This window comes from Bufo gargarizans, chromosome 5, assembly GCF_014858855.1.
Source record: "Bufo gargarizans isolate SCDJY-AF-19 chromosome 5, ASM1485885v1, whole genome shotgun sequence".
Classification (NCBI taxonomy): Eukaryota; Metazoa; Chordata; class Amphibia; order Anura; family Bufonidae; genus Bufo; species Bufo gargarizans.
This window is the reverse complement of record NC_058084.1, coordinates 59,034,008-59,054,666: the sequence shown is the minus strand read 5'-3', so window position 1 is coordinate 59,054,666 and position 20,659 is coordinate 59,034,008. Positions and strand designations below refer to the sequence as shown.

Sequence of the window (20,659 nt, the reverse complement as noted above, 5' to 3'; positions counted from 1 at the left end):
ATTAGTGGATGCAGTTCTGGAGTATAATACAGGATATAACTCAGGATAAGTAATGTATGTACACAGTGACTGCACCAGCAGAATAGCAAGTGCAGCTCTGGATGTATAATACTGGATCTAACTTTGGATCAGTACAGGACAAGTAATTTAATATACAGTATGTACATAGTGACTCCACCAGCAGAATGGAGAGCGTAGTGCAGTACCCCAAAATAGAATAATTGCTAAATTTTTATAATTTTGCATTGATATGTTAGCATTAATAATCCTGACTTTGCTCTTGTAGTAGGCTAGAAGATGGACTTAGATCCGCTCCTAGTTGAGTTTGTTGAGAGCTGATGAATAGTGAGTGCAGCTCTGCAGTATAATACAGGATGTAACTCAGGATCAGTACAGGATAAGTAATGTATGTACACAGTGACTGCACCAGCAGAATAGTGAGTGCAGCTCTGGAGTATAATGCAGGATGTAACTCAGGATCAGTACAGGATAAGTAATGTATGTACACAGTGACTGCACCAGCAGAATAGTGGAGTGCAGCTCTGGAGTATAATACAGGATATAACTCAGGATCAGTACAGGATAAGTAATGTAATGTATGTACACAGTAACTGCACCAGCAGAATAGTGAGTGCAGCTCTGGAGTATAATACAGGATGTAACTCAGGATCAGTACAGGATAAGTAATGTATTGTATGTACACAGTGACTGCACCAGCAGAATAGTGAGTGCAGCTCTGGAGTATAATACAGGATGTAACCCAGGATCAGTACAGGATAAGTAATGTAATGTATGTACACAGTGACTCCACCAGCAGAATAGTGAGTGCAGCTCTGGCGTATAATACAGGATGTAACTCAGGATCAGTACAGGATAAGTAATGTAATGTATGTACACAGTGACTGCACCAGCAGAATAGTGAGTGCTGCTCTGGAGTATAATACAGGATGTAACTCAGGATCAGTACAGGATAAGTAATGTAATGTATGTACACAGTGACTGCACCAGCAGAATAGTGAGTGCAGCTCTGGAGTATAATACAGGATGTAACTCAGGATCAGTACAGGATAAGTAATGTATGTACACAGTGACTGCACCAGCAGAATAGTGAGTGCAGCTCTGGAGTATAATACAGGATATAACTCAGGATCAGTACAGGATAAGTAATGTAATGTATGTACACAGTGACTCCACCAGCAGAATAGTGAGTGCAGCTCTGGCGTATAATACAGGATGTAACTCAGGATCAGTACAGGATAAGTAATGTAATGTATGTACACAGTGACTGCCACCAGCAGAATAGTGAGTGCAGCTCTGGCGTATAATACAGGATGTAACTCAGGATCAGTACAGGATAAGTAATGTAATGTATGTACACAGTGACTGCACCAGCAGAATAGTGAGTGCAGCTCTGGAGTATAATACAGGATGTAACTCAGGATCAGTACAGGATAAGTAATGTATGTATGTACACAGTGACTGCACCAGCAGAATAGTGAGTGCAGCTCTGGAGTATAATACAGGATATAACTCAGGATCAGTACAGGATAAGTAATGTAATGTATGTACACAGTGACTCCACCAGCAGAATAGTGAGTGCAGCTCTGGCGTATAATACAGGATGTAACTCAGGATCAGTACAGGATAAGTAATGTAATGTATGTACACAGTGACTCCACCAGCAGAATAGTGAGTGCAGCTCTGGCGTATAATACAGGATGTAACTCAGGATCAGTACAGGATAAGTAATGTAATGTATGTACACAGTGACTCCACCAGCAGAATAGTGAGTGCAGCTCTGGAGTATAATACAGGATGTACCTCAGGATCAGTACAGGATAAGTAATGTAAAACATTTGACAGTGGTTAGTTTTGTACATTATTGGGTACACGTTATGTGCAGGAATAGAGTAAGGCTTAGTGTTGTGGGTATCATTCATTTCTCATTATATGTGTGCGCTCCAGTATTTCATATTTGTAACATATTAATCCACGAGGTGTCACAGGGTTTGATATTCCTTTTCAGGTGTCTGCATACCCTTTACCAGAACACAGGAGCACCGCTCTGGCCACACAAGCTGCCATGTTGTATGTTATCCTATACTTCCACCCTTCTACCCTACAAACCCATCAAGCCAAGATGAGGGAGATCGTGGATAAATATTTCCCTGATAACTGGGTAAGTGCCAAGTCATTCTTCACTGTGCGAGTGTAAGTTGTGTAGAGGTGCTCCATGACCACACACAGGACAGGTATGTATCTTGAAAATGCTTAAGAACTGAAAAAACAAAGCATATTGGAAGCTTTCATCTTATAAAAACCCTTCAAGGTGCTCATGCCTTCCATCATAAGACGTACTGAGCAGGATGAGTGTAGGGGGATGCCCGCACTGCCCCATCCATCGTACCATCCTGAGGTTGTGTTATTTCCTGCAGGTTATCAGTATCTACATGGGGATCACAGTCAATCTTATGGAGGCCTGGGAACCTTACAAAGCTGCAAAGACTGCTCTGAACTACACCTTGGATCTGCCCAACATCAAGGAGCAGGTAGAGTGAACCTGCAGTATTGAGCGTATCATTTACTATGGGTAGCGTGACTGCCTCCTAAATTTGGATCATGAGGCCAGTTTTCCGGTGGGATCGTGTACATGTACATTTTCTAGAAACCTGCATCAGCACCTGTGATTTATAAACTCTGCAAATGATGGCGTGATGGGATTTATAGCCAAGATTCCAGTGCTAACCACTAAGGGCTCTTTCACACGAGCGAAAGCCGTGCGGGTAATCTGCTGCGTGAAAGAGAGCCAAGCCCCGTTCCGGACAGCAGAGGCACGGAGCAGTAACATGATTGATCTTTTTACTACAAATTCACAGTGAGATAAAATTGTCACCGTGATTTTGTAGTAAAAGGATCACAGAGAGGCTCGGAGCATTATCAATCATGTTAATGCTCCGTGTCTCTGCTGTCCGGAACGGCGCTTGGTTCTCTTTCACGCAGCTGATTACCTGCACGGCATCCGCTCGTGTGAAAGAGCCCTAAGTTTATCATGTCATTTCCATTTATTGAAGTCCTGCGACTACTTTTAATCTCTATTTATATATTGTCACATCAGGCATGCCGATATGCCGCCATCATGGAGCGTCTTCACCCTCAAGTGCAGCACTTCCTGAAGGAGGGATTCCTGAGAGAGGAGTTTGTACTGGATAATATCCCCAAGCTGCTGAACTGCCTGAGAGACTGTAATGTCGCCATCCGGTGGCTGATGCTGCATACTGCAGACTCGGGTAATATTCTGATTTACTCATTTATAGAGCACAGAGAGCTGTTGTCAAGTGGCAGAGGCCTTGAAGGGTTTTCTGGATTTAAGATATTGATGGCTTATCCTCAGAATAAGTAGGTGGCCGACCGCTGCACCTCCAGTAATCAACAGTTTGAATGGGCCACTGCACCATGCGAGCCTCTTCATTGTTCGGACAGCGCCATCTCCCTGCACGATGTCTGTATAGTAGCAGCAGGACTATCCCAGCTTCGTCCTATTCCAGTGAGCGGGATGAAGCTGCGACACCCTGCACCGATGCGACTAAATAGACGGGGTGAAGTTAGATGGACCGAGGTAGACAATGTAGAGGCCAAAAGAATAGAAGATCAACAAACCAGACAGTCCCTCTCGGTTTTTTTCAAGATGCTTTAACTGGGGAACACAATTTTCATTGAGTTAAATCTGATACTTGTTTTTGACAAACTTTTGTCTTCTGAATCCTAAAGTGACCCCAGTTTTTCTCTGTCCCAACAGCTACAGGATTACCCTCCTTTTTTTACTCAAAACCATACAAAAATGTACATATAATGGAAAATAATGAAAAATTACCCGAGTGTAATGTTTATTTAAAGTTATTTTGTTCATACAAAGGATACTGTAAGTCAAATTGTGTGCAAGTAGTAAAGTTATAGGTAGCAATTAAGATAAAAATGTACGCTTATAGCTTTTCTTGGAGTGTTCAATCTGTGGACAATCTGACCTGCTGCTCCACAATAGTCAGCCATCATATGTACATCGCATCTACCCTGATACCATCCCTCCATGAACTTCAAATCTTGGTGGAATCGTTTACCTTGCTCATCACTGATTGCACCAAGGTTTTTCGGGAAGTTAGCAAGAAGTGCACCTTGGTGCTCCTGTTGCAACCAAGCATTTTGTAGCTCTCCCAAGAGTTTCTGGACAATTTTGATGTAATTGTTTTTCATGTATTTCCACGAGAGTCCTAACCAAGCATTCTTTTGGGGGAGTTCTGACATACATGAGGTACTTGAAACAGTCTCCTTCAGTTGGCAAAGTCTTAACAAATTGCTTCATGAGACCCAGTTTCATGTGCAGAGGTGGGACTATAAGGTCAACACGTGTCTCATGTAGAATGTTTGGATCACCAGGTTTGAGGTCAGATCTTGGAGGCCGATTCCTCTCCACTAGGGATGAGAGAACTTGTGTTTCAAGTTCGGTGTACAAGGGTCGGGTTATCTAAGAATTCCGTTATGGATTCCACTACCACGGACCATATATGGTCTGTGGTAGCGGAATCCATAACAGAATTGTTAGATAACCCGAACTTTGTACTCCGAACTCGAAACACAAGTTCTCTCAACACTACTCTCAATGCTTCTCACAAGCTCTGCTGTCCCACACGCACAGAAAACAAGGACACTTGGTGTATCCGCATTGCTGACCAAGAAGGAAGCCCACCATTGTAAGGTCAACACAGATGATCCAATTGTGTTTGTGATATTGCAACAACTCAATGACTCTCTTTATGTCTACATATTCTTCACCAAGACAGACTGAATAGCCTAGACAAATAACAACCAGTTGCAGGTCGCCAAGGTCGCCCTTCACCCCTTCCCACTCGAGGGTGGTTCTCTCTTGGCCAGTAGAAAAGCACTAGTGCTCCCCTCGATGCAGACTAATTGCATTAAGATAAGCTATAGAGAAAAAAAACTGACATGGTAGAAGAAAACTATCTGTCGTTTTGAGGTCAGCATGCCTATTTTAGTCTAAGGGTCCATTCACACTTCCTCAAAATGGGTTCGGATCCGTTCCACAACGTTGCGGAACGGATGCAGACCCATTCATTTTCAATGGGGCCGCAAAAGATGTGGACAGCACACAGTGTGCTGTTCGCATCCGCACTTCCGTTCCCCCAAAAAAATAGAACATGTCCTATTCTTGTCACGGACAAGAAAAGGCATCTCTATTTAAAGTGCCGGCCATCTGCGGTCCGCAAAATGCGGAATGCACATGGCCCGGTGTCCGTGTTTTGCGGATCCTCAATTTGCGGACCACAAAACACTTGGGGACGTGTGACTGGACCCTAAATCAGCTGAAAAATCGAACGCATCAAAAATAATGTTCAAAATTGTTGCCCAATGATCTCTCAAACTTCTTGCATTGCTAGGGCCATTATAATATAAAGCATTTCTGCTAAAATAACTAAATCCTGTTCTTTTCCCAGCTTATGACCCAAATAACAAGCGACTCCGACAGGTAAAAGACCAAGTTCTGGCCGAATCGAAGTACAACCCCAAGGTCCTGTTCCAGCTGCTGCTAGACACGGCTCAGTTTGAGTTCCAGTTGAAGGAGGTAATGTTATCCGTATGTGATATTGGGATTTACCGTTCTTTACTGTATGCGCCGGTCACTCCAATGTCTTTATGACCTGATCGTTAAAATGAAAGTAAAAGAACAAAAATAAATGTAAAAAATGTACATACCATGGACATCCCTACCAATCATGGTTCTTAGTGGTAGCCCTGACCCATTTACCTTAAACCAGACATGTGATATATCAAGATGATGTATGATTTACGGAAGCGTTTTCTAAAAGGTAGGCATTTTTAAGCCTAAAAAGTCTAAATAAGCCCAAATTATGTGTATAAGGACACCTCCTCATTGAAATCTTTTAATTTCAGATGTTTAAGCAAATGTTATCAGAAAAACAGACCAAATGGGAGAACTATAAGAAGGAAGGATCGGAGCGTATGACGGAACTCGCTGATGTCTTCTCTGGGGTTAAACCTCTCACCAGGGTGGAGAAGAATGGTACGATGGCACTGAAGTTACTGTTGGTGATCGTAGTGGTGACAATCTAATTTTTAACTTGGCTGTTCTCGGCACACCGACAATGAGAGCGGTTTGACAAATGGGTTGCTAGGGAGACATTGCCTGACAACCATAGTCTGTATCTAGCGACTAGTCTGCCTCATCTTACTCAAGTCTTCTGCAGAAAAGGGGCAGAGAGGCTTAGATGGAATTTAATAAAGCTTAGTCATGGTATTCTCATACGTTTTGCAATTTTTCAAGATCTCTGCTTGCTATATGTGAATGATAACCTTCTTTGGATGCCACACAGGAAGCGGATTTGTGCTGCTGATATATTTAGCTAGGGGTACTTTCACACTTGCGTTAAACTTTTCCGGTATTGAGTTCCGTCCTAGGGGCTCAATACCGGAAAAGAACTGATCAGTTTTATCCCTATGCATTCTGAATGGAGAGCAATCCGTTAAGGACGCATCAGGACGTCTTCAGTTCAGTCACTGTACAGTTTTTGGACTGAGAAAATACTGTAGCATGCTGCGGTATTTTCTCCGTCCAAAATTCCGAAACACTTGGCGGAATGCCGGATACATTGAAATGCATTAATGCCGGATCTGGCCCCAAGTGTTCTGGAAAAACTGATCCGGTTTTGCGGTTCTGCGCATGCGCAGACCTTTAAAAATGTGAAAAAGATAAATGCCGGATCCGTTTTTCCGGATGACAACCGGAGAGACGGATCCGGTATTGCAGTGCATTTGTGAGACGGATCTGTCCACAAATGGTATCCGTTTGCATACAGATTGCCGGATCCGGCAGGCAGTTCCGGCGACAGAATCCAGCAACGCAAGTGTGATAGTACCCTTACAGAGGATTATCTAGACTGGGTGCAGTTATAGAAAACTTTTTGTGTTTTGCATCTTCGTTTACTGACATTCTTGAAAATATTGAGGAATGGAAGAGCAAAGTATATCAGAAAGTTGCAGAGCTTATGAAATGCCGATGTCCTATAGGAAAAATCCTCAAGTTTCCATTTTGAGATGTTAGCGGTGAAGGAAGCTATGTACCATGCACAGGGTGTTACCTTCTCTCATTCATCCACAGAAAACCTGCAGGCCTGGTTCCGGGAAATCTCCAAACAGATCCAGTCCTTAAACTACGATGATTCCACGGCTGCTGGAAGGAAGACCGTACAGCTCATACAAGCCTTGGAAGAGGTTAGAGATCCTCGTGTCTCATTCAGTCATCAGTCAGCTGGTGATTGAAAGTGTCCTCTCTCCTGGGGTTGTTTCATTGACCATGTTTGGTTTTCATGAATGATCCATTTGTTTACAATAAGTCACGCCGGGTGTGACTTTAAGAAAGTTTTATGAGACCTGTATCCACCTCCTATTGATAGAGAAAGCATGTGGGTTGTGCTTACCCCATCCGCATGCAGTGCTTGACAGCTCTCTGTGTATATACTATCAAACAAAAAGTTGGAAATCAACATGTATGGATGGGGAAGCAGGACTCCCAGGCTTTCTCTATGAATGGGCGAGGGAAGCAGGACTCCCAGGCTTTCTCTATGAATGGGCGAGGGAGGCAGGACTCCCAGGCTTTCTCTATGAATGGGCAAGGGAAGCAGGACTCCCAGGCTTTCTCTATGAATGGGCGAGGGAAGCAGGACTCCCAGGCTTTCTCTATGAATGGGCGAGGGAAGCAGGACTCCCAGGCTTTCTCTATGAATGGGCGAGGGAAGCAGGACTCCCAGGCTTTCTCTATGAATGGGCGAGGGAAGCAGGACTCCCAGGCTTTCTCTATGAATGGAATGGGCGAGGGAAGCAGGACTCCCAGGCTTTCTCTATGAATGGAATGGGCGAGGGAAGCAGGACTTCCAGGCTTTCTCTATGAATGGGCGAGGGAAGCAGGACTCCCAGGCTTTCTCTATGAATGGGCGAGGGAAGCAGGAGTCACAAGCTTTCTCTAAGTAAACAGGGGGAACAGGACTCCCAGGCTTTCTCTATGAGTTGGCTAGAGAAGAAGGCTTTATCTATGGGTGGTTGAGGGTAGCAGGACACAGTCTTTTGCTATGAGTGTGTGGTGAAACCAGTACTCACAGGCTTTCTCTTTGAGTGGGTAAGAAAAACAGGACTTACTGGCTTTCTGTATGAGTGGTTGAGAGAAGCAGGACTCCCAGGCTTTCTCTATGAATGGGCGAGGGAAGCAGGACTCACAGGGTCTCTCTGTGAATGGACAGAGAAGCAGGACTCACAGGGTCTCTCTATGAATGGACAGAGAAGCAGGACTCACAGGCTCTCTCTATGAATGGACAGAGAAGCAGGACTCACAGGGTCTCTCCATGAATGGACAGAGAAGCAGGACTCACAGGCTTTTGCCATCAGTAGGTGGTGGGAGAATTCTGGGAGTAGGAGGGGAATGTTGAACAGCTTCTTTTTTTAAGTGAAATACTTAAATGAAGTTCTAGAAAACTGTATTCCCCTGAGCTCAGCTTTTCCCCTTCTATCTTGTACAATATATCATCACTATGACGTTCTATAGGTGCAAGAGTTTCACCAGCTGGAAAGTAACCTTCAGGTGTGCCAGTTCCTTGCTGACACCAGGAAGTTTCTGCACCAGATGATTCGCACAATTAACATTAAAGAAGAGGTGCTGATCACCATGCAGATTGTGGGTGACCTGTCCTATGCCTGGCAACTGATTGACAGGTAGGTATCCACTTATAGGACAGATCCTTGCCTTATGGTGTTTGAACAGTTTTTATATGTAGATACAAAAAAAATACAAGACATCACAGGGTTACAGGCTCACATGCAATTGAAGCTCTAGGTGTGAGGGCCATGATCGCCAGAGCTTACAAGCATTAGTTTGCTTGTGTAAGTGCTACTCCATTCTCTACTATGGGACAGATCAAGATGGCGCTCACATCTATCTCTGACCGTCTCATAGCAGTGAACAGAGCAGGGGTTCACCCGTGTGCACCCCACATGGGGACTCGGGGACCTCCATCCCATCCTGTGGATAAGTAGTCTTTGTTGAAAAATCCTTTAACGGGGTTGTTTCATCTGGGAATTTGATGGCATATCGCAAGGATATGTCCTCTAAGTCAGATAGGTGCTGATCCCACCTCTGAGACCCTCACCTAGCTCTGAAATGGGCCCCTGAAAGTGAAGGAGAGGGCACCACACCACACATGCTCGTCCTGCACTTCATTAATTTCTGTGAGACTTCAGAAAATAGCCAAACACCCCACTATCTCCAGAATGGCCCCTCAGAAGCGAGTGGAAAGCAGCTGTGCATGCCCTCGACCTCTCCCTTCACCACAATGGGGCTGCTGGAAATGCTATTTTTGGCAGTCCCATAGAGAAGAAGTTAAATGGTTTCGGTCACCACACTTATACATGTGCAAATGTCACCTGAATTTAACTCTGCTATTCTTTTTTTTCAGTGTGCCCCTGTTTTTGTGCAATTATAACTTTTATTATATGCTAATTAGCCTTTAGGAGTGGGGGGGGGGGGCGTTGCACCTGCTCCTAGAGGCTCCGTTCGCCCACCTCTTTCCACTCCCTTCTACTCTGGACGGCTTTCTCACTGGGCCTGCGCCAAATACGTCGCAGTGAGGAAGCCGGCAGCCGGCGAGCGTCCTTCCCTCACTGCGCCTGCGCCAAATACTGAACTGGACGGTGCAGGCGTGAGATTTCCCCGGCAGACATGGCCGACAGGAGGAGACCAACACTGGGGCCTGGCCCTGTCAATCAAGAGTAGAAGGGAGTGGAAAGAGGTGGGTGAACGGAGCCGCTTGGAGCAGGTGCAAGGCCCCCCCCCCCCGCTCTTAAAGGCTGATTAGCATATAATAAAAGATATAATTGCACAAACACTGGGGCACACTGGAAAAAAAGAATAGCAGAGTTAAATTTGCACATGTATAATGTCAGCCTGTTTAATAGTGAAAAGTGTGGTGACAGAAACCCTTCAATGTTGGAGGATGGCCACGCATGCACGGCCGCTCTCCACTCACTTCAGGGGGGACCACACTGGAGATAGTTAGGGTCCCAAAGGTGAGATCCGCACCTCTTTGACATTGGTGGTATGTCCTAGCGATATGCCACCAATGTCTCAGATAAGACAACTCCTTTAAAGGGAACCTGTCACCTGTATTTGGGGTATAGAGCTGAGGACATGGGCTGCTAGATCGCCCCTAGCACATCTGGAATACCCAGTCCCCATAGCTCTGTGTGCTTTTATTGTGTAAAAAAAAAACGATTTAATACATATGCAAATTAACCTGAGATGAGTCCTGTCCCTGACTCATCTCATGTACAGGACTCATCTCAGGTTAATTTGCATATGTATCAAATCGGTTTGTTTACACAATAAAAGCACACAGAGCTATGGTGACTGGGTATTGCGGATGTGCTAGATGCCATCTAGCAACCCATGTCCTCAGCTCTATACACAAAATCCCGGTGACAGGTTCCCTTTAAAGCAACTTGGAAAAGTCTGTACCAGCCCCCCCCCCCCCCATAACAAATTCCATTTATAATAGTGGTGTCTCCTTATGTGGCAGGAGGACTATTGAGTCCATTTAGGCACCATGGCCCTTTACCCCTATGGCTACACCTCTGCTTTAACGTTTTGAGCGTGTTCCTTGAGTGTATAATAACCATGCGTTTTGTTCTAGTTTCACATCAATTATGCAGGAGAGCATAAGAGCCAATCCTTCCATGGTCACCAAACTGAGAGCCACGTTCCTAAAGGTAAGAGTCTACACCACACCTCATCAGTGCCGCCATATTTTAGGGTCATTTTCAGAATCTCATCACAACAAATGCTCAGTTGTCGCTGCTGCATTATGATACAGCCACGCTTACTGACGTCATTCCAGCCATGTCATTCCCACCATGCTAAATGGCACAAGGCTGTGTTCGCATCACGGTTTTGTCCTATGTTTAACGTACACACATGACGTATATGTTAAATGGATACCATACAGTGGTATCACCATAGGGTTAACCTATCTGTTTAGTGTATACGTTTTTATGCTGGAGAAGTGCAGTATACCACACTTCTGAATCCGTATTTTTCCCCCAACGTGTATGTTAAATGTGTTGTGAACACGGCCTAAAATATGTGTGTTTTGTGTCCCCTTTTAGCTGCAGTTGGCAGCAAATACCATTCTGAGAGATAGCTGTAGCTGCCCCTCTGGAGAATGGCGTTGTGTTTTATGGCTTTTGCAGTTTTCCCAAATTAAATCCTGCCAAAGCCACATGCAGTGTGTGAGGTGCAGACCATTATTGATTACACCTTTTGTTTGGCATTACAGCTGGCGTCCGCCCTTGACTTACCTTTACTGCGAATCAACCAGGCCAACAGTTCTGATCTCCTCAGCGTCTCTCAGTATTACTCCGGGGAGCTGGTTTCCTATGTAAGGAAGGTAAGTGATCAATCCAGCCCTAACTCAAGCAGCTAAACCTCCGTTATATGGCAGCAACATGGGATTTACAGAGGACAGGCACACAGTCGCTCTACCACTGGTGAGAACATTTGCTGCCCAAGAAAACCAACCATCGCATTAAACCAACACCTTTGTATTGAGGCATATAGGTCACCAAGAAAGAGGAGCTTCTTGTGTGGACCATGGTTTGCACCCGTGAATGTCCGGCATGTAATACTGCATTTCAGGAGGAATGTATGGCCGAACAAACTTTTCCCTCAGCAATAATAGCAGTTTGCTGGGGTCTGTCGGATAGGAGCCAAGGCTAGAAATTGATTGGTTATTAAAGGGGTTCTCTGGGATTTACATAATGACCTATCCTCAGGTCAGTTCTGAGCCGCTGTAGATTTCAGAGTCAGGTGTACTTTTGGATCAAAGATTTGGCAAAATGAAGGCTTCGTGCACACGACCGTATGTATGTTACGATCTGGAAACCACGGATCTGCAATATAAAGGACGCCTGCTGTGTGCATGGCAGACTTTCCTAATAGATCTGCCTATTCTTGTCAACAAAACCGACAAGAATAGGACATGTTCTATCATTTGCAGAGCGGCCGCACGGATGCGGACAGCACACGGATGACATCCATTTGCTGTCCACATTATTGGCGGACATATACAAACGAATGGCTCTGTGTGCAATCCGCACAAAATGCAGATCGGATGCAGACGCAGAATATGGTTGTGTGCATGAGGACTAAGAGGCATTAGCTTCTTAATCAATGTGGTGTGTCCCGAACAAGTGAACCGTATTTACTAAGGGTATGTTCGCATGGGAAAAATCTGCCTCTGATTCAGTTGTTTTCTCCTGCTACATTCAAAACTCTATCAACTGTTTCCCATTGACTTCAATATAAAAACCTTTCAGTATCTGGTTTGAAAAACACTTTAGACGTGTCGTTACTTCTTAGATGCAGATTTGATTGAGAATTTCATAGGAGTCAATAAGGAAACAGGAAAAAACTCTTGTAAAACTCCACTAAGACCTCGTACACATTTCCGTTTTTCACTGACGTGTGCTGTCCGCATTTTCTGTGCACAGCACACACGCCCATTGATTTGAATGTGTCTGTTCACACATCAGTATTTTTTTTACTCACTGTGGGTCAGTAAAAAAAAAATCACGGAGACATGCACTACTTTGGTCCATGATGCGAACGTGTTGCATCTGCGGTGCGTCTGTTTTTCACTGAAGACTGATAGGAGATGCTCTGGAAAATAATTTTCAGCTGAGCAACGTCTGTGGAATACGGATGACACATGGAGAGTAAAAACAGACACACGGATCCTTCACGGAAGTCAAACTGACACGGAAACATGGACGAGGCCTTAAACTGCCTCCAAATTACAAATCTGCCACCAAAAACCCTGAACACAGGTTTTCAGCTATTGATTTATCTGCTGTGGATTTAAGCGTGCGAACCTACCCTTAGACCCACTTGGGCGACTTTCACACTAGCGTTTTTTTTTCCGGCATAGAGTTCCGTCCTAGGTGCTCTATACTGGAAAAGAACTGATATGTTTTATCCCCATTCATTCTGAATGGAGATCATTCCGTTCAGGATGCATCAGGATGTCTTCAGATCAGTCGTTTTGACTGATCAGGCAAAAAATAAAACCGTAGCATGCTACGGTTTTATCTCCGGCGAAAAAAAACTGAAGACTTGCCTGAATGCCGGATACAGCATTTTTGCCCATAGGAATGTCTTAGTGCCGGATCCAGCATTCAAAATACAGGAATGCCGGATCCGTCCTTTCGGTCTGCGCATGCGCAGACCGGTAAAAATGTGAAAAAAGCTACAAGACGGATCCGTCTGTCCACATGACAAGCGGAGAGACCGATCCGTTCTTACAATGCATTTGTGAGACGGATCCGCATCCGGATGCGTCTCACAAATGCTTTCAGTCCCATCCAGATCGGCAGATCCGGCAGGCAGTTCCGACGACGGAACTGCCTGCCGGATCACACTGCCGCAAGTGTGAAAGTAGCCTAACCGTACCAAATACCAGTCTTTCAAATTCAGAGCCCAAGTGATTAATTTCCCTGCAGCACCAACACAGGAGACGTGATGACAACATTGGAAGTGCCATTTATGCATTAGCGACCTCTGACGCCAGTGATTGGCTGAGCAGTCTCTTGAACAATGAACGTGACTCTTCCGTCCTGGACCCGCAGCTCTTGACAACCCAGATTTTACAAAGTATCATACAGCCCATTTAATGGATAATTAGGACATAAAGTGTTGATTATTTCCCGCAGGTTCTTCAGATCATTCCAGAGAGCATGTTCACGTCTCTAGCTAAAATTATCAAACTTCAGACCCATGACATAATAGAAGTGCCCACGCGCCTTGACAAGGATAAACTAAGAGACTACGCTCAGCTGGGGGCCAGATATGAGGTGAGTCGTCCACCACAGACCAGAGAGTAAGAAGAATCATGGGACATGTTCATTACGTGTACAGACTGCCACTAACCACCTTTTGCTTTTATGGGGTTTTTAGCTAGTCCATTGTATGATAAAAAGTAATAGAATTTTCTTTCTTTTTTTCTCCATTCCTCACAGTTTCCAGGATCTCTGCTTGCTGTTGCTTATAAGAACCCTTATTAAAACGGAACCTGTCATCAACGTTACGCTACCCATACTAACGGCAGAATAAAGTAGAGACAGGTGAGTTGATTTCAGCGGTCTGTCATTTATAAGTTAAAAGTAAGTGGTTGCCTAGAACCAACATCACAATCATTGCAGACTGGGACTGCAAAAGAGTCACGGCCACCTGAGAAGAGTTATGGCTATTCATGACTTCCTGCTCTCCTGCCCACCTGCTGATGACTGACAGTCTTCTACCTAGTTTTCTCCCTTTTTCTCTTGGAGAGAACTGCCAATCATCAGCAGACGGGCGAGAGAGCAGGAGATGATGAATAACCAGGACTCTTCACAGGTAGAATTGACTCTTTTCAAGGCCTGGGCTGCAATGGTTATGATGCTGGTTCTCGGCAACCACTTACTTTTAGCTCAGGAGTGACACACCGCTGACATCAGCATTTCTGTCACTACTTTATACTGCCCTCAGTGAGGTCAGCATAAAGTTGATGACAGGTTCCCTTTAATAGAGGGGCACCATTCATGCTCTACTGCCGCTTTAAGCAAACTCCTTCTCACTGCATGACCGCTGGGGGTCCCAGCAGTGGAGCCCCCTGTGATCAGGCATTTCTTATAGTACATTGTAGGAAAACCTCTTTAAAGGTGTAGGTCCATTCTTGTAATTGCAATGTGAAAAGTCTTGTAACTTTCTAATATACTTTGTGTTTTCTGGATCATTGCTCGCCATCATAGAAATATCCTTGTCTGCATCCAGACTGAGAAGCCATACAGAGCTAGTTTTACGTTCACACAATTGCGGATTTGTTACAGTGTATCAGTGTAGACAAGGACTCTGAGACCAGGACAGATAAGATTTGAGCTGCTGCTGTGTGTAGACTGGATTGCCCACACTGATACATTGTAACTAACCCTCATCTGTGTGAAGTGGTGTTAGTCTCTGAATTTCAGGAGAAAGGCTTTCATTCACTAACAGCAAGCAATTATACAATATTTGTTTGCGGACTATTTCTTATCTGCAAGCAGCTTCTGCTCAAGTTTAAAGGGAACCTGTCAGCTCTGACCTCACTGAGGGTAGCAATAGTGAAGTAACAGACCTGCTGATTTCAGTGGTCGGTCACTCCTGTGATGCCATTCAGTACTGTTAGAGTACTGATCTGCCAAACTCTGCAGTCCATGCTGCCAGAGAGATTAGTCCGATGTCACATGCTGCCCCCGCCTCCAGACAAGTAACCATTTGGGGAGCGCAGGTGCAGCATCAGACTCCACTCTCTTGCAGCACAGGCTGTAAGCTTTGGCAGGTCAGTACCCCCAACTCCTGTGATGCTATTCAGTACTGTTGGGGTACTGACCTGCCAAAGCAGGCCTACAGCCTGTGCTGCGAGAGAGATTAGTCTGATGTCACATGCTGCCCCCGCCTCCAGACGATGATTGATACCATTTGGGGAGGGCAGGCGCAGCATCAGACTCAACTCTCTCGCAGCACAGGCTGTAGGCTTTGGCAGGTCAATACCCCAACAGTACTGAATGGCATCACAGGAGTTGGGGGTACTGACCTGCCAAAGCTTACAGCCTGTGCTGCAAGAGAGATGAGTCTGATGCTGCACCTGCGCTCCCCAAATGGTTACTCGTCTAGAGGCGGGGGCAGCATGTGACATCTCTCTGGCAGCATGGACTGCAGGGTTTGGCAGATCAGTACTCCAACAGTACTGAATGGCATCATGGGAGTGACAGACCAGTGAAATCAGCAGCTCTGTCACTGCACTATTGCTGCCCTTGGTGAGATCAGAGCTGACAGGTTCCCTTTAAGCAGTCCTCATCTGGACACAGAGTAGGAGGCTGGAGATCCATTCACCAGTCTTAGTAAAAAGGCACACACCTCCTAACAGATTTGTCCTGTCTCTTGCTGTCCATGCTATGGTCTGGCGCAAATTTATGCCAGTTTTTTGCTGTAAACTCTTAAATCTGTTCCCTTCTCCTAAGCCCTGTCCTTATCTGTCACTTACTGCTGCACTTCTCTCCAGCACTGTTATCTAATGTGGAATCTTAGCGGACAGAACTAATGACGACCTACCTCTGATTGAAAAGCAGTTAGGATAGCAGACAACCCCGTTGTTCTCAGAGCCGCAGTGGAGATCACGTGGTTGCCGCAGGTCTGGCTCCCAAGACCACCAGCAAATAAACTGATTTGGTGCCAGGGTTGGTTCGATACCAATATTTTGATTCGGTTTCGATACCATAAAAAAGTATTGCGATACTCGATGCCTTTCGATACCAGGCAAAAAATAAAATAAAACACAAAAAAGCCTTTTGATTATTTAAACGTAAAACATTTGTAATTGAATTAAACAGAACAACCTGCAGCAGCTATCAGATTGTCAGTGTGACAGTGCTAATGAGGAGCCCGCACCTCTCCTGCCCGACTCCTCTTCAGGCAAATAATTCTGCAGCATTTATTCTATGTTTTACCAACTCAACCCCATGTTGCCCATTATGTGAGATGGTACACTACTTTGGGGGGTCACTTACTATGAATGTGAGGCACATGGGGTCCAGTCCAAATGTGCCCTGCCTGACATTAAAAATAAGTAATGTTTAAAACATGGCAGTGGCAAGATTGGGGTTAATGAGTCACATTAACCCCAATCTTGCTGGCTGCCTGATACAAATGTGTTTTGTCTGCCTTTATTTTGAGTTGCACTGTGGGGGTGTGGGGTACCTTCTATGCTGGCTGCTCAGGGCACTGACTCTGGGGCTGACAGTGAGCTCTGCACTCAGGAGGAGGAGGAGGATTCTGCCGCTGAGCTCACTAACTCAGCCGGCGCAGCGGTAACTTTATTACCTCCCCCGTCCCTCCTCCTGCTTTCATTAATAGCCAAACATTCATTGGCACACCATGGAAGGGATGCGGGCAGCTTCAGAGCCCGCTCACTTCATTGGTTTCACAGTGGGCGCGTCATAGGAGGGAGGGATTATCTCCCTTTCTCCCTCCCTCCTCTCTGTCCCTCCCTCCTCTCTGTCCCTCCCTCCCCTCTGTCCCTCCCTCCCCTCTATCTGTCCCTCCCTCCCCTCTGTCCCTCCCTCCCTCCCCTCTATCTGTCCCTCCCTCCCCTCTATCTGTCCCTCCCTCCCCTCTGTCTGTCCCTCCCTCCCCTCTGTCTGTCGCTCTGTCCCTCTCTCCCCTCTGTCTGTCCCTCCCTCCCTCCGCTCTGTCCCTCCCTCCCTCCGCTCTGTCCCTCCCTCCCTCCGCTCTGTCCCTCCCTCCCTCCGCTCTGTCCCTCCCTCCCTCCGCTCTGTCCCTCCCTCCCTCCGCTCTGTCCCTCCCTCCCTCCGCTCTGTCCCTCCCTCCCTCCGCTCTGTCCCTCCCTCCCTCCGCTCTGTCCCTCTCTCCCCTCTGTCCCTCTCTCCCCTCTGTCCCTCTCTCCCCTCTGTCCCTCTCTCCCCTCTGTCCCTCTCTCCCCTCTGTCCCTCTCTCCCCTCTGTCCCTCTCTCCCCTCTCTCCCTCTCTCCCCTCTGTCCCTCTCTCCACTCTGTCCCTCTCTCCCCCCTGTCCCTCTCTCCCCTCTGTCCCTCCCTCCCCTCTGTCCCTCCCTCCCCTCTGTCCCTCCCTCCGCTCTCTCCCGTCTGTCCCTCTCTCCCCTCTGTCCTGTCCCTCCCTCCCCTCTGTCTGTCGCTCTGTCCCTCCCTCCGCCCCTCTCTCCCCTCTGTCCCTCCCTCCCCTCTGCCCCTCCCTCCCCTCTGCCCCTCCCTCCCCTCTGCCCCTCTCTCCCCTCTGCCTCTCTCTCCCCTCTGCCTCTCTCTCCCCTCTGCCCCTCTCTCCCCTCTGCCCCTCTGCCCCTCTCTCCCCTCTGCCCCTCTCTCCCCTCTGCCCCTCTCTCCCCCTCTGCCCCTCTCTCCCCTCTGCCCCTCTCTCCCCTCTGCCCCTCTGCCCCTCTCTCCCCTCTGTCCCTCTCTCCCTCCCCTCTGTCCCTCCCTCCCTCCCCTCTGTCCCTCCCTCCCTCCCCTCTGTCCCTCCCTCCCTCCCCTCTGTCCCTCCCTCCCCTCTGTCCCTCCCTCCCTCCCCTCTGTCCCTACCTCCCCTCTGTCCCTCTCTCTCTCCCCTCTGTCCCTCTCTCTCTCCCCTCGGGTCCCTCCTCTCTCATCTCCTCTTCCCCTCTCTCTCTCCCCTCTGTCTCGCTTCCGCTCCCCTCTGGTTCCCTCTCACTCTCCCCTCTGTCCCTCTCTCTCCCCTCTGTCCCTCTCTCCTTCCTCCCCTCCTGTCCCCTCTCTCGCCTCCCCTCTGGTCCCTCTCTCGCTCCCTCTTGTCCCTCCTCGCTCCCTCTGGTCACCTACGCTCGCTCCCCTCTGTCCCTCGCTCGCTCACCCTCTGTCCCTCTCTCCTCGTCTCGCATCCGCTTGTCCCTCTCTCTCATCCACCTCCTGTCCCTCTCTCTCTCCCTCTGTCCCTCTCTCTCTCCCCTCTGTCCCTCTCTCTCTCCCCCTCTGTCCCTCTCTCTCTCCCCTCTGGCTCCCTCTCGCTCGCCCTCTGTCCCTCCTCTCTCCACTCCCTCTCTCGTCCTCTCTCCCCGTCTGGCTCCCGCTCTGTCACTCTCTCCCCTCTCTCCCCCTCTGTCCCTCTCTCCCCTCTGTCCTCTCTCCCCTCTGTCCGCTCTCCCCTCTCTCCCGTTTGTCCCCTCTCTCCCCTCTGTCTGTCCCTCCCTCCGCTCTGTCCCTCCCTCCCCTCTGTCTGTCGCTCTGTCCCTCCCTCCGCCCCTCTGCCCCTCTCTCCCCTCTGTCCCTCCCTCCTTCTCCACTGTCTGCCGAGCGCGGCACACGCCATATTGTCATATAAGAGGAGCGCAGTATAGTACCAAAAAAACGAACATCCTGATACTGAATCGATTCGATATTGGCAAAAAAGTATCGATTGGGTATTGAAAGTTCGATACCCGAAACAACCCTATTTGGTGCATCATTCACTTTAATGAAGTGGAGCTGCAATACTAGACACAACCCTTGGACAGATGTGGCGCTGATTTTGGAAGAAAGCGGACATGTTTTTCTAATCTTGAAAAGCCGTTTCCTGAAGATGTTGCAGTCACTGATTGATCCTTGGTTTATCCTCAGGTGGCCAGGCTGACTAATGCCATTTCTATATTCACTGAGGGAATCCTCATGATGAAGACCACACTGGTTGGAATAATAAAGGTAGGTAGAGGCAGACTGGCTCCGTAGCTAAAAGAACAGGAATCAGTGATGTATCCTCATATTACAGTCTGGAACTTGGACTATTAAAGGGGGTTTCTGAGATTCTGATATTGATGACCTATCCTCAGAATAGGTCAGCAACATCAGATCCGTGGGGGTCCCACACCGATCAGCTGTTTGAGGAGGGTGTGGCACTCCGATAAAGCCACAGCTTACCTAGCACAGTGCCGTAGATTGTATAGTGGCTACGCTTGCTATCGCGGCTGGAATGGGGATGAGTTATGCTTAGACCACGTCGGCGATGAACGTGGCATCACTGGCCTAGGAGGAGGCCACAACATTCACCGGAGCACCGCTGCCTCTTCAAACAGCTGATCACCGGGGGTGCCACCCATGATCAGATACTGATAACCTATCCTGGGGATAGCTCGGCAATATCAAAATCTTGGACAAGCCCTGTAACATTTGCCGATTACAAAGATGACTTTGGTCGTCAATGTACCCATGAAAATATAGATGGGAGCCTGGACTGATCCATGGCAGCGTTAAAGGGCCCATCAACAACATTTATGACCTATCTGCATGATCACTGAAGGTCAAGACGCCAGAACCCCCACGATCAGGAGCATGGAGGTCTCTTTAAAGGTTTTCTCCGAGCTCTTAATATTGATAGGTCCTCAGAATAGATCATCGATATCAGATCGGTGGGGGACCGCCATAGACATACAGCGGAGAGCAGGAAGAGCGACGGGAGATGGCACGTGCACACTGCGCGTGCCTTCCCTTCATACAGCTGTCGGCGGGGGTGCTGGGTGTTGGATATTGACCCTGAGGATAGGCCATCAGTATTGAAAGCCCAGAGAACCCCTCTAAGTCCACTGAATGTACATGTGTGACCACCACTCCATTCACTGTCTGAGACTGACCTGTACAGCTCTCGGCTATCTCAATCTGTCCCATAGAAATGAACGGAATGCTTTTTAGGTATGTACACTACCGCTCCATTTACATGGCTACACAAGAATCCCAGTTTTCATGGAGGACCCAGCGATCAAACCCCTGTGATCACAAACTAGATAGGTGATCAGTGTTGGGTAGTGATCCCCTCCCAGTAACAATGCTGTATGATAAGCGTTCAGTAACTGCAGATTTGTGGTGTTTTCAGGTCGACCCTAAGCAGCTTCTGGAAGATGGGATACGGAAGGAGCTGGTGAAACGCGTGGCGTTAGCATTACATAGAGGACTCATCTTTAACCCCAGAGCAAAGGTACTTACTGCGCAGTACACAATG

At 47.3% G+C, this 20,659-nt stretch overlaps 1 protein-coding gene across 1 annotated transcript in view; it reads left to right on the top strand.

The window, feature by feature from the left end:
- WASHC5 (WASH complex subunit 5) overlaps positions 1 to 20,659 on the top strand; it is a 61,068-nt gene that overhangs the window by 11,981 nt on the left and 28,428 nt on the right. Inside the window, exons 7-18 of the mRNA XM_044292769.1 lie at positions 2,027 to 2,179; positions 2,436 to 2,549; positions 3,116 to 3,287; positions 5,508 to 5,635; positions 5,965 to 6,094; positions 7,190 to 7,302; positions 8,627 to 8,793; positions 10,767 to 10,842; positions 11,409 to 11,519; positions 13,840 to 13,980; positions 19,288 to 19,368; positions 20,534 to 20,635. Of these exons, the coding sequence (XP_044148704.1) occupies positions 2,027 to 2,179; positions 2,436 to 2,549; positions 3,116 to 3,287; positions 5,508 to 5,635; positions 5,965 to 6,094; positions 7,190 to 7,302; positions 8,627 to 8,793; positions 10,767 to 10,842; positions 11,409 to 11,519; positions 13,840 to 13,980; positions 19,288 to 19,368; positions 20,534 to 20,635 (1,488 nt within the window). The remainder of the gene's footprint in view (positions 1 to 2,026; positions 2,180 to 2,435; positions 2,550 to 3,115; positions 3,288 to 5,507; positions 5,636 to 5,964; positions 6,095 to 7,189; positions 7,303 to 8,626; positions 8,794 to 10,766; positions 10,843 to 11,408; positions 11,520 to 13,839; positions 13,981 to 19,287; positions 19,369 to 20,533; positions 20,636 to 20,659) is intronic.